The sequence below is a fragment of the Rhyacophila brunnea genome, unplaced genomic scaffold (genome assembly GCF_057557595.1).
Source record: "Rhyacophila brunnea isolate RB1 unplaced genomic scaffold, BYU_Rbru_1.0 scaffold_23, whole genome shotgun sequence".
NCBI classification, from domain to species: Eukaryota; Metazoa; Arthropoda; class Insecta; order Trichoptera; family Rhyacophilidae; genus Rhyacophila; species Rhyacophila brunnea.
The window spans coordinates 12,555,789-12,568,979 of record NW_028232893.1 but is presented as its reverse complement, the minus strand read 5'-3'; the positions used below and the strand labels follow the sequence as shown (position 1 = coordinate 12,568,979).

Genomic DNA, 13,191 nt, shown 5'->3' with positions numbered 1-13,191 from the left:
TGAATTAAAATTTTAGCGATAATATGTTTCACGCTGCGGGACGTTCATATCGAAACAAATGTTGATAAAAGAAGAAACATATAGATCTGAGAGGAAGTAATTATTAGGTTGGAAAAGAATTCGTCCAGCAGTGTATTGATATAAACTGATTATGATAATGGCATTATAAATAGGTAGATTATGTATATTATATAGCGATTATTCATAGGACCAAAAAGAGTAGAATCGGCTTAGAGAAGCCTTCATCCAGCAGTGGATTGACCTGGTCTAATGATGATAACGATGAAATGAATATATTATATTGAAATATTTGATAAATGCAGCAATGTATATATGAAACAGGAATGGAATTAGTTTTGAGAGGCCTTCATCGAGCAGTGGATTGATCCTGGTTCATGATAATAATGACGATATAAATGGGTAGGTAAATTTTAATATCACCAATTTTAATAGATATAGCAGTTCATATGACCAATAGGATTATTGATACAACCTTCATCCAGTAGTGGAATGCGAATAAGCATAGTGATACATATTAATTCTTCTATATAACCACGCGAATGGAAATAATGGATAATACGACGTAGACGACTCATAGTGTGATTAGGGTATGAAATTATCATAATTCACTATTTTATTTGCTTATACGCACGCACGCATGCATTTTACTAATATTATGTAATAAAATATTTACAATATAAAATGAAATAATATTATATACGTTGTGTAATAATTACCTATAGTAAATGTCATTTTTAATAATTTACCTCCCTAAAAATAATTATGTTTACGTTGTCTTTGAATATAAAAGTTCGAATAAAAATATTTTAGTCTATGTTTGTTATTGTGAATTATTGTAAAGCTGATAAAATAAATGACAGTCGGATAAATGTCAAAAAATGCAATTAATAAGATTCTGCGGTACAGTTCTGTTATGAGGTATTCAGAGGAAAACACATTTTGAAAATAGCCGATATGTTAGGTTTGGTTAGGTTAACCTAACAAATAATCCAGTATATCAGCTATTTTCAAAATGTGTTTTTCGCTGTATTCCTCATAACCGAACTGTACCAGTATGGACATAATAGGTTAACCGAGTGGCTAACATCCATTTATCGTAAACATAAAAAAATCTGTAGTAAATGTGCCGCAGAGGTGGACATGAGATTTTACAACTTTCTTTTTAGACCAAACCAAACCTAACCTGGAGAGTGAAAATAGTTAGTTTTAACACCACATTTCATAATTGGGGAAAGAGAATAATTGACCTCAATACTTATAATAAATAAATTTACTTCAGTGGGTCCAATTTCAAACAGTTTGAAAAATGTAACACTGATCGGTACTATCAAACATAATTGAAAAACGTGAGCAGAATAGTGCATAATACTATTATTTTAAATAACTTAATAATTTGAAAGTCAAGACAACGTACCTATCACAAAATATGTTATATATGAAATCCATTACAATTTAAATTCAAATACCATCGTTATACATTAATATATACATATCTACGTACTCACCGTAATTACTATATTACCAGATAAATAGAATTAGGTTGGAGAGAACTTCATCTAACAGTAGATTGATCGAGGATGATGGTGATTATAATAATGATTTGAATAGGTACCTAGGTAAATATTATCACAAATTTGATAACATAATTTGTGTACGAAAGGAATGGAATTACTTTGCTTGAACAGTTTGATGAAGGTTTGGATTGATTCAGGTTTTTGAAACCCACAATGACTGAGTGGCTAACATGTCGGCTTATAATGTCGTGGACCTGACAAATACATAATATATTGTTTTTCACGGTCTAAAAATATAATATCAGATATGAATGTGACCGTAAATAATATACGTCAAGTGTTGCACTAAAATAATGTCATAATGACCAGAAAACCAGAATGATGTTTTAAATCAGGAGCATATGCACTTACCTGTCGTATAACTTCATCAACAGTAGATACACAATAGGTATTTGCTTCACAACTTAAATTAGAATGGTGACGGTGACACATCATAAACATACAGCTGTCAGATTGATGTGACATGGTATACTTCGCCGGTAATATATGAATCTAATATTATAATTTTATATTATCTAATAACAACTTCAAACGATTGAATGTATTATTAGGATAAGTATAGTGTTTTAATATAATATAGGTACACATGTATTAGGTAGTTTTATTTAACCTCTACTGAAAGCGTAATATTATGTTAATTAAGATCGCACCAAATCGCTTGATTGAGAATAATATCCGGATTAAAAATTCACTAAAACATAAACAATTCGCCAAATCACTTGATTGAGAGTAGTATTCGTTTCGAAAAGTCACCAAAACCTAAATAAACATCTCTTGTTTCTAATACAAAGGCATTATTTATCATATTGTCATTACGATTGACGGAGTAGCCGCCATTTTGAAATATAATATTTTCAGTGTTGCAAACACATCGAAAAAATAAATTCCCTAATTAATATGTGTTGTAAAAAAAGTCACGTGCCGATCGAAAATCTATTGTAAAACAGTCAAAATAACCCTAAAAAACCCTAAAACACAACGAAATTTATCAAATTCCATACTTTTATACTTGAATAAAGAACGTTTCTCTACTGAATTTTTCATTTAAACCTATTGGACATGACGAATAAGTCACACAATCGCTCGCAAAAACGGGCACAGCTGTAGGATAATAATATATAGGAGATTATTACTTAAATAACAATAAACATAACATTAAATGGACGCATGTTTTTCTTTTCACTTTTTATGACAAAAATTATGTTTTGTTTGTCACGAGTCGCTTGCACAATCTGCGCGTCACGTAGTCACTATCTTTTTAGACCATGCCTCAGCTGAAGTATAGCCTTAAGCACTGAGGACCATAATATGGTTATGCATGATCATGCATAGTAACATTTATTCAAATAAGTCGGCTTATGCACTAGTCAGCTAATTTTCAGTTAAATAAGAAATAAGAATTAACAGCTAACCAGTGGTGAAGTGATAAATAAAATAGTGCCCGGGTTCCAATTTTTAAACACCTACCATTTTCATATTTCAACAGATTTATTTATTGAAACAGCAGTGACAAAGATCATCGATAGACAAAAAAATCAAAGCAACGGGACGCTAAATATCAATACGTTTTCTTAGGAATTGAATTGACTAATCGCTCCAAATGTATATTTTTTTTGACCATGTCTGATCCTAATAGGATCATATGGGCCTCCACAGAGTGGAGGTTTGTATTAACAGATTTTTGTTTTTACGAGAAATAGTTGTTAGCCACTTCCTCAACCTCACACTCGGATTCCAAACACACACTGAAAAACAATATGTATTTGCCAAACCCAGGATTCGAATCCTGGGACCCACGACATTATAAGCGGACACTTTAGCCGCTCGGCAATCGTGTATATTCACGTATCAAGTGTATATCAAGTATATTCACGCCCAGTTTACTGGTTCTCGATTGTTTCCATGTTTAAAATAACAGTGACACAATTTTCTTTATTCGGGTGACTCAAAAGTATTGCGTTTAACATAATATCGATAAAAACTCTCTGGAGAAGTGCCGACGCACAGACTACACTATGCTACACTACACTACAGGCAACGCATAATGACAAACAGATGACGGTGTAGATGGCACTGTTGATGATGAAACATTGAAACAAAAGTGACATCCGCTGTCAAATAATTTCATTTTGTAAACAGAAATACTTAATAAAGTTTTAGTCAAAAAATATATTGTATTGGGTACCGATTATCTACACAAACACCAACCAAAAGGGAATAAATATTTTTGAAGTATTTGATCGGTTAATCATTAACCGTGTTAAAACCATTAAAGTGTTTCCCAAAGTGTGGTATGCGTATCCCCTGGGGTACGGGAAGAGTTGGTGGGGGTACGCGCTGCAACGGCACAACAAGCATTAATACATCAATACAACATCCATGCTAGAAAGTTTATCACATGCGGAAGAAGAGCAATTGTTGGAATTAGCTTCAGACGGATTATTGAAAAATAAATATAAAGAGTGCTTTAACATCATTCTGGTTGTAGATGCAACATGTGTATCAAGTTTTATCAGAGAAAGTCCTGAAATACATCTTGCCTTTTCCAACTTCATATCTATGTGAAGTTGCTTTTTCAGCATTTATAGATATTAACCCAATGCTTACGGGCCCTTTTGATTAATTTTTTAATTAACGTGTTACAATGCATTTGAAAAGCAATTAGCAAAAACACAATTTTGTGCGGCCCGTAAGCATTGGGTTAAGTCAAAAACAAGGAAAAAGCTTTTGGATGTGGAACCGCATCTCAGATTAAAATTAATCACCAGGGAACCAAATTACGATGATCTGTCGTCTCAACATAAACAATTTCATCCTTCTCATTGATAAAATGAATGTTATTGATAATATAACTTTTATTTATATTTCATTATGAATGAATTTTATTTTTCGTTTATTATTATTTTGTTTATGTACTAAAAAAAGAAAAAATAAATATATTTTGATTGTTGTTAAAGTATACGCATTTTTTTTTTGACGATGGGTAGGTACTCAGTATTACAAAAATTATAGAAGGGGTACACAGGTGTCGAAAGTTTGGGAAACACTGGAGAGTAAAACAAACCGTTAATGGATGGAGAATTTCATGAACATAGAGTATGTTGCCAATAAACAAATAACAAATAATGGTGGGAATATCTTATCCGCAATACATGCATTCACAATAATTAAAACAATGATGAAGTAATCATTAAAATTATTTAAAGATTATGTTATAATTATTCAATTAATATTGTGTAATTCTGGCCATAAAGAAAATTAAAGATATAAATGGATGAACATAATTAACTACACATCAATGCAACTTTACTAACCCTCCCCAACCACCTTGTACGAAAAAGCAAGGGCATGGTTATGTATATAAAAAATAAAAAAATATTGTATACTTTTCATACTTTTACCATTGTATGACGATTGAAAAATATTTTAATAATCAACTGAAAATTGGAGTAATAAAAATTAAAACACTTTTAAATTTAAGGCCAAAATCTCCAACAGTAAGCAGACATTCATAAAAATGAGGTGATATTGATATATTTTGTACTATAAATAATGTAAAGTGAAGATACTTTTTGTTAATTAGGTAAATTGAAGGTAAGATAATAATTACCAGTCTCTCCGGCAATAAGAACTATGGCATTCTCATTAATGCACTCCATAACAGACTGCTCTTCAGCCAATATTGGTAACTTAAGCCTGGCGACTTGAATTTTAGGATCTCGGTCGACTTGAACAAAAACTGTGCCCTTGTGTTCCAGTTTAATTTTACCAACATTAGGCTCTGTTTTGAGTGCATTGTTTTTATTTCTTCTTCTTCTCTTTTTCTTTTCTGAAAACATTGCTTCGGTGATAATTTCGGAATCTTCTTCAACAGGTTTACTTGATGGTATGCCATTGGTTAAAGTAGCTTGAGGCGGTGCTTCTTCATCGGAAGAAACGTCAGCAACTTCGCCATTGGTGACATTTAAATCGGTACCGATAATTGAACCATCATCTTTAGTGTCTTCGATTTCTTCATCGGTGGTTTCAGCATCACTCGATTCAGTGGAAGATTGTTCGAAACCGACAACGTTCAAATCTCTTTTTGCTTTCTTGCTTTTGCTTCCCGATTCCATAGACAGTAATTGTTTACGCTTTTTGGCACCTAAAAGATATAATTTACAAATTAAAACGTGTTGTTATGATATACCATCAAAAATCGTCAGGTGTTAGAATTTAGAACTAAGCTCATCACAGAATAAAAAGTATTGAATAATGTGTCTAATGTAAGCATGTGGCGCCCTCACTCAGCGGACATTTTATACTGGTGGATTTATGGCCCTCACAAGGGGGGGCTGACAGGGCTCTAGCCTGGGGCCCAGATTTAGGGGGTGGCCCAGCATGGCAGGTCAACCAGTCAAGTGAGATAAACACACCACAAATTTGCTCTAATAGTAAAAAAAGTCGCCTGCGGGCGCTATTTCACGAATACAATTTTATTTTATAATTATCTTTAGTGTGTTTTTTGTCTAATAAAAATGACTATTTTACATGGCTACCACAAAAGGGGGTCACAATCAGTGCTTCATAATATGATGCCGAGTACAGACAATTCAAGCGGATTTATTTAAAAATCGCCAAAAACACACGGAATAACCTTTGTTTTACACGGAACCTAGGAGCTCAGCGGAATAACATTTGGGGAACCTTACTGTCGAACATTACTCTGCCCTTAACCTTAGTGATAGATATGGATGTTAGGGCCATGGGTATACATATAAGAGTTATATTTTAATAATGAAAATCAAATAAAGGTTGATCACGGGAGATACGTTTCGGACACAGTTGCGATAAGCGGAATTTAACGATCAACGGGGGATTTGAAAACCAAAACTATTAACAAACTAAAAACTAAACAAAATTAACGTCATAAATAAAATAAAAGTAATATAACTTAACAATAAACTATAAAAATATATTCATTTTCATACATTACTTAATTTATACCCTGCTTCTTTCTCTTTCTTTGTATTTGTATTTTGTAAAATTTGTAGATAACAATCAAATAATTTGATCGTATGCATTCTATCCATTATGATGATTCCAGGCACGTGGCACTAGGGATTGCAAAATCGGTATTCCAGTATTTTTATACTGGTATATTTATCGGGTTACGTCGTTCATTTGTATAATAATTAGTAACCTCAGCCCTAGTGGCGAATATTCCATGAAGGAAAAATAATTATACACTATAAAGTACTTGCCTGTGCCTAATTTTTTGATGTTTATCTACTAAAGAGTAGCTTATACAATAATGAAGAAATATAATTTTGTTGAAACAGTGAGCAACATTTTGCTTCTTACGGGATAAAAGTAAAGAAATTGTAAGTAGTGCAATAAACTAATAAAACATTAGGTATTATCAGTAGGGAACATACACATCTAAGAACACTTCAATCTAAATTTATTGAAAGATCATTCGAAGAAGAAATTACCAATTGTTCAACCACTAGATATATTCTTTAAACATCAGTAACTCTACCGTATTTTACAATATATATAATATAATCTTATAATTTCTAAATTTATAATCTTATAATTTAATTCAATATTTTTAAAGGTTGCATATATGTACATATTTAGATATTTTTGCTATAAAATATTAACATTTTAAAGAGATTTTTATATCTATATTTATTGGTATATACTTCTGTTTTTTTCATATATTTCACGAAGACCGGTATTCAATAGGAAATACTGAGATATTTTATGGTACAGTCGAACTTGGTTATTACGATCACGGAAATAGCGAGATCTCGGATATATTGAGGAATCATTCGTTGACATTTACATGATTTTCTCCATACATCTATTCACTTTTATAACGAGCTACTTCTCGGGTATACTGAGCAAAACTGTTAATGTGTCGATTATTTAAAAACAACATTTTCGACCCTAAGCAATAAAATCCGACCGGGCAGTTAACCAAACCGATGCCACCGGGATCGGATTACGTTTATGACACTAGTTAAGTATCTAAGTAGGTACCTAATTGGTGTTTTTGCCGACAACATTGAAAAAGTATCCAGACATATGGTTGACATTGCATGTAAAAAATCCAATCTTTGTGAAGTCAGTAGGTCAGTAGTAGCCGGCGGCTCTCCACTTTATTACAATAAACAATTTCTTTTGTAGTTTATGAATGCCATGCTTTTTTCGGGGATTTTTACGGTGGTTGTCAGATTTTTTATGTTCTATGCTTAAATAGAATGTGGCGCGAAAAATCTTATATAACGATATAACGAGTAATGCTTATAACTAGCAAATTCAGTCGGTCCCATCTTCCTCGTAATAACTAAGTTCGACTGTATTTTAATTTGGTATTGAAATCCGTACGTGGCACATGCAGGACAAAAAAAATATTATTAAAAGTCACGATATAACAAATTCGCACTTGCCAGGATCGCGATGATTGACGGTTACCTGCATGTATATTACCAAATAATGAGAAATTATTTCTGCGACAAGTATGACACCCGGAGCAACCAATATTTTTAAGGCCACTACTTAATTCATAACTATAGGGCTAAAAATATAAATCAAATACAGTGAACGAGGATACGATTCTACAACTTTCAAGGGACCATAGAAAAAAAACGATAAATGCGGGATATACAAAAAAAAACTCATTTTACTCCTGGATTTTTTCAACACCTTGATTTATTTTCAGTTTCTCAGCTAGAGTTCTAGTTTTCTTCACGGGGGGCATTTTAGTTGCGACTGATAAAAATTGGTGATACGAGATGCGAGGCAAGCCTGAGCATCGACCGACCAGTGCAAACAAAGGTGGAGGAAGGCTCTTAAGATTCGCCATAAATAGTACACATTAAACTTTGTCAGTCATACGTATTTGTTTTTATTGAACTAAGACTACAATTTACAGATGGTGTTGGTTAGTTTTTTAAAATCAATTAAACCCTGTCTAAACCAAACCGTAATAGTTTTGGTAAATTTTGGGCGATATGACAAAATTGTACACATTTCATACTTATTTGACTTTGTTGGATTAAGAATACATATTACACATATTGTTGGTTCATTTTTTTAAATTCATTAAGCCCTGCCTAAACCAAACTATAATAGATAAACAATATTCTTCTATCTATAAAATATCCAAAGTTATGTATGATTTAATTGCATAATTTTAGATATTTTATGGATAGACGAGTATTTTCTGACTATTATTTATGGTTGGTTTCGCAGGGTTTAATTAAATTTTAAAAAGTAACCAACACCATCTGTAAAAAGTCTTATTTCAATGAAAACAAATACGTATGACTGACAAAGTTTAGTGTGCACTATTTATGGCGGATCTTAACAGTCTACCTTCACCATTCGCCACTGCTATATGGTGAGTACAAAACTGGCAAATATTAAAGTTTGTTACTGTTTATCTACTAAATTGACTTTACTTTACAAACATATGAATAATATAATATTTACAATATATTTTAATTAATTACTTAATTTAGGACGAGATGTATAGGTTGCCGACCTTACATTAACCCTTTCGCTGCGAGCCATTTTCGCGGGAATTTATTTTCAGTCAAGTGATCTGTTAAAACGGTCACTACAGCTAAAACAGATCGATTCCAAAATTAAAAAATAGATTACTAGATGAACTATATATCAGTTATTCCAAATGCACCAAGAAATAAACTATATTCGTTACATTCTCACTAAAATAAATCGAAGAAAGTGAAGATGCTAAAAAATATCCAAGCTTTGACCGCGCGTTCAAAATGGCGGCCGTCCACTCTTCACATAGACGGTTTCAACACATACCACCGAGCAATTCGCCGCGTTTGTATTTGTCATACACAGGGCTGTGTTGAGTACATGCTGCCGTAGTTGGTTACGGTCTATGACAGATATATTACTAAATCACTTGTGGAATAATCAGTGGGTTATCGCTTATCGCATTTAGTAAGTCGTAAACTCAAATTTTATTACCGTTTCAAATTCTGAACCTATATTTATTTTCGTCGCCATAAAATAATGTCATCCACTTATTCATTAGGATGTTTTGGAGACTAAAACACTAAAAATAATTACCGCACTGCTAAAATATTATTATAATATAATTTATGAGGCGCCGTCGGCTTTTTCATTGTACAAAGGGCCTGTCGAATAATCGCCAGGCATAATATGAGCATGTGAACAGAGCTAACACAGTTTCGTGGCACATAATAATAAAAATTATTACCCATTATAATAATGTAAATATCAAATATGGAACAACGAACAAAGCCAAACAAATTTACTGGAGAGCTGTGCATCGATAAAATATTTTCCAGCATTATTTCTTCGATAATATTATGTGGTAGTGACATTTTGGTGGGTGAAATAATTATTTCACTTATATTTATAATGACAAAAAATACTAAAAACAAATCTTCAAAATGTTTCTATGGAGATCACAAATCACTAAGAAAAAATACATAACACTAACGTAATTATAATAATTAATTAAAAGGTAAATAAAAATATTATCGATGCACACTTTTCGATGCATGACCAATGTTTTGTTTTGATAACCCTGGTGACGCAACTAGTACACCCGTCTTCGCAATGGCGCGCGATTCAAACGACTGAATAACGAGTGTTCTTTTCAAAAATATATTTCCTTGTGTTTTACTTGACATTTTTATGATCTGTTGCCTGATATGTCTACCTAAAGGTTTGAACTAATTTTTAAAGCATATTATCCACAAGTGTCTCTTCTAGTTTGGTCAAAAATATGAGATAAAGTCTATGGCATGTTTACATGCCATACGCAGTCTAAGGGTTAAATCAAAAGGCTTGCAAGCGTTCGAAATAAGTAAGGATTGACAATACGCAACAAACCCACAAATATATTTTTATTTTTTTTACCTGCGATGGTTTTGATTTTTTGAAAATTTTTGACTTCCACAGGCATAATTTTAGAGGTGTCAACATTGAAGTCCATGTCTTCAACATTCGTAATGCGTAAATTCTTCTTCAATCCCTTTGATTGTACGGCTTGTATGGACGTCATCTGGCTAAGTTCATCTGGATGCGCCTGTACTTTTGCTAACGCTTCTAACAATGCAGCTCTCTGTAAGACAAATAATAGCAAATTGTGTATATAGACCAGAGGTTCTCATGTGCGGCCACCAACATCATTTTCAGTATTTAATTTAATTAACTGGACTAACGTTAAATATGCGTTATTTGAAATGAGTCTTGAGCAACTACTTAAAAACCATTTTAATAATACTTACCACGGTTGAAAAATTTTGGTCGAAGTTATACGTTGACCAAGAATCAAATTCAAAGAATTGGCAACAATTGCTTTATTAATATTGTCGATTTTTCCTACTACTGTATACTGTGAAAGATCATTCAGTGTAATAAAAAACAAATATCGAAGCCAGTTGATAGATGTAAACTTGGAAACACCCATGCTGCTCGCATTGGAAAAGAGGAGTATTGAGGAATTTCCATTAATGTTATTTTTAAATAAATAGATATGTACTAAAATGTTCAAATGTCTTTTATTAAATGGACTTGTATGTAAATAATTTGATCCATTTTTTAGTAAATAAAATTTAGCTTTAATTTTTCAATGACACCAAAAAAGTGAAATTTGGTGCAGCCACCAGACGTTTCCGTAGAACTGTCAGTGTCAATTGTGCGGCCACAGTTAAATTTCACGTAAGAACCACTGATATACACAATATACAGTTTGTACTATAATAGGTTATAGTGCCGCAAATGCCCACATGAGCTTGTATAATTTTTTTTTACGAAAACAGTATTCCATGTACACAATTATATTAAATGCCTTTTTCTGTCGGCGCAGATGCTTTTCCATCCAACAATTTTTAATTTGCTATTTTCATACATTTCGATGCATCATTATCACACACTAAGATTATGTTTAGTTATATTAGGTTGGGTTAGGTTAGTTTGGTCTAAAAAGAAAGCTATAAAAGCTCATGCGGGCATCTGCGGCACTATTTTTCCGACCATGTCCGATCCTAATAAGATCATAAGGGCCTCCACGGAGTGGAGGTTTGTATTGACAGATTTTGTTTTTACGAGAAATGGATGTCAGCCACTTGCTCAACCTATTAGGTCCATACTCTGACTCATACATACATTGAAGAACAATATGTCGCACTCTCACAACTAAACCGCCACAAGTCCAAATTTACGTGTTTTGCGTTAATTACTAAGTTTCATTGTCTATCATTCATAGTATATGTACCGAAAATTTTATATCTCTAAGTCATCAAATTCAAGTCAAAACTTCATTCAATATCTAAACATATTTCAAAGATACAGTACAAAAATGCAAAAGGTAAAAACTTCAAAGCTGATTTTCTCTGTTTGATGATTTTTGGATTGTGGCAGTTTAGTTGCGAAGGTGCGATGTGTACATGCCAGACCCAGGATTCGAACCAGGGACCCACGACGCTATAGGCCGACGCTTCAGCAGCGCGGCAATCGTAATTAGAGGAAGTCATGTGATGATGTAATATACACATTTTCATGGAATTTTAAAATGTCTAATTCACTTAGTTGCCGTCTGATACTTACATTTTCTTTTTTCTGCTTTTTCTCCACGATTTTTTCAAGCTTTTTTCTTTGCTGTTTTGACAGGATCCGTACATTTTTGTCGGAGTCTTTTTTGACTTTCGTATGCCTTTTAGACGACGGAAGAACGATCGCGTTGCTAGCATCGTCGACCCCATATTCTTTAACTGGAAGTTCTATTTGAATCTGAAATTGAAATATAAGCGCTCACCAAATTATGAAATAATACACACACAAGAATGTAACCGTTAATTAAAAACCGTTTTTTTATTTAATGTTTCGCGTAGCAAAGATACAATAATAATCTGATCGAAGTGAAACTACACATTTTTAAATCTAAATGTGTATGAAACAGTTCATAATACAGTATTATATTAAGAATAGCGCTAACCTTCTGGGTCTCTGAATTGTCTACTTTAGTATCATGTAACTGTCTGGCTTTCCAATTAAATCCTTTTTTCCCCATTTTAATGTCAGTCTAATTTACAATTTCAGGTTATATTATACGCATGCTGTCATAAATGTCAAAACACTCAAAACATAACAATGTTACTAGTAAAAAAAATATATGTCTAAAGCAGTGCTGCCATCTTTTTAATACGCGCAGTGCTGCCATCTTTTCAAAGTGGAATTATAGTACAGAGCCTCCAAAATTATAGTATTTGGGGAAAAGTATAGTACGCGTTGTCATCTCTGTTGAAAATGTATAAGTATCTCAGAAAAAAATAACGGAGAATTCGAAAGACTGAGAGATCCCCTTTTATTTTCAAAGTCAAGAGATGTTTTTACGTTTTTCGAGCAATTTTTTTCCAAGCTCTCCAAATTTTCTTATATTGCGAAATTATAGTACTTTGCACCAATTTATCGAACGGAAATTCCGAAATTTTAGTACTTTTTACATATTTTTTCCGATATTCAAAATTATAGTATTTTGGGCGTACTATACCTGTTTTATATCGTACATAGTACGCGGACCAAAATTATAGTACAAATA

At 32.6% G+C, this 13,191-nt stretch overlaps 1 protein-coding gene across 1 annotated transcript in view; it reads right to left on the bottom strand.

Moving 5' to 3' along the window:
• Positions 1-12,732, bottom strand: part of kz (putative ATP-dependent RNA helicase kurz) — a 31,601-nt gene extending 18,869 nt beyond the window's left edge. The window contains exons 1-4 of the mRNA XM_085950258.1: positions 12,589-12,732; positions 12,201-12,383; positions 10,509-10,713; positions 5,206-5,739 (exon numbers count right to left, since the gene is read on the bottom strand). Coding sequence (XP_085806384.1) covers positions 5,206-5,739; positions 10,509-10,713; positions 12,201-12,383; positions 12,589-12,663 — 997 coding nt within the window. The 5' untranslated portion in view covers positions 12,664-12,732. The remainder of the gene's footprint in view (positions 1-5,205; positions 5,740-10,508; positions 10,714-12,200; positions 12,384-12,588) is intronic.
• Positions 12,733-13,191: the final 459 nt, after the last annotated feature.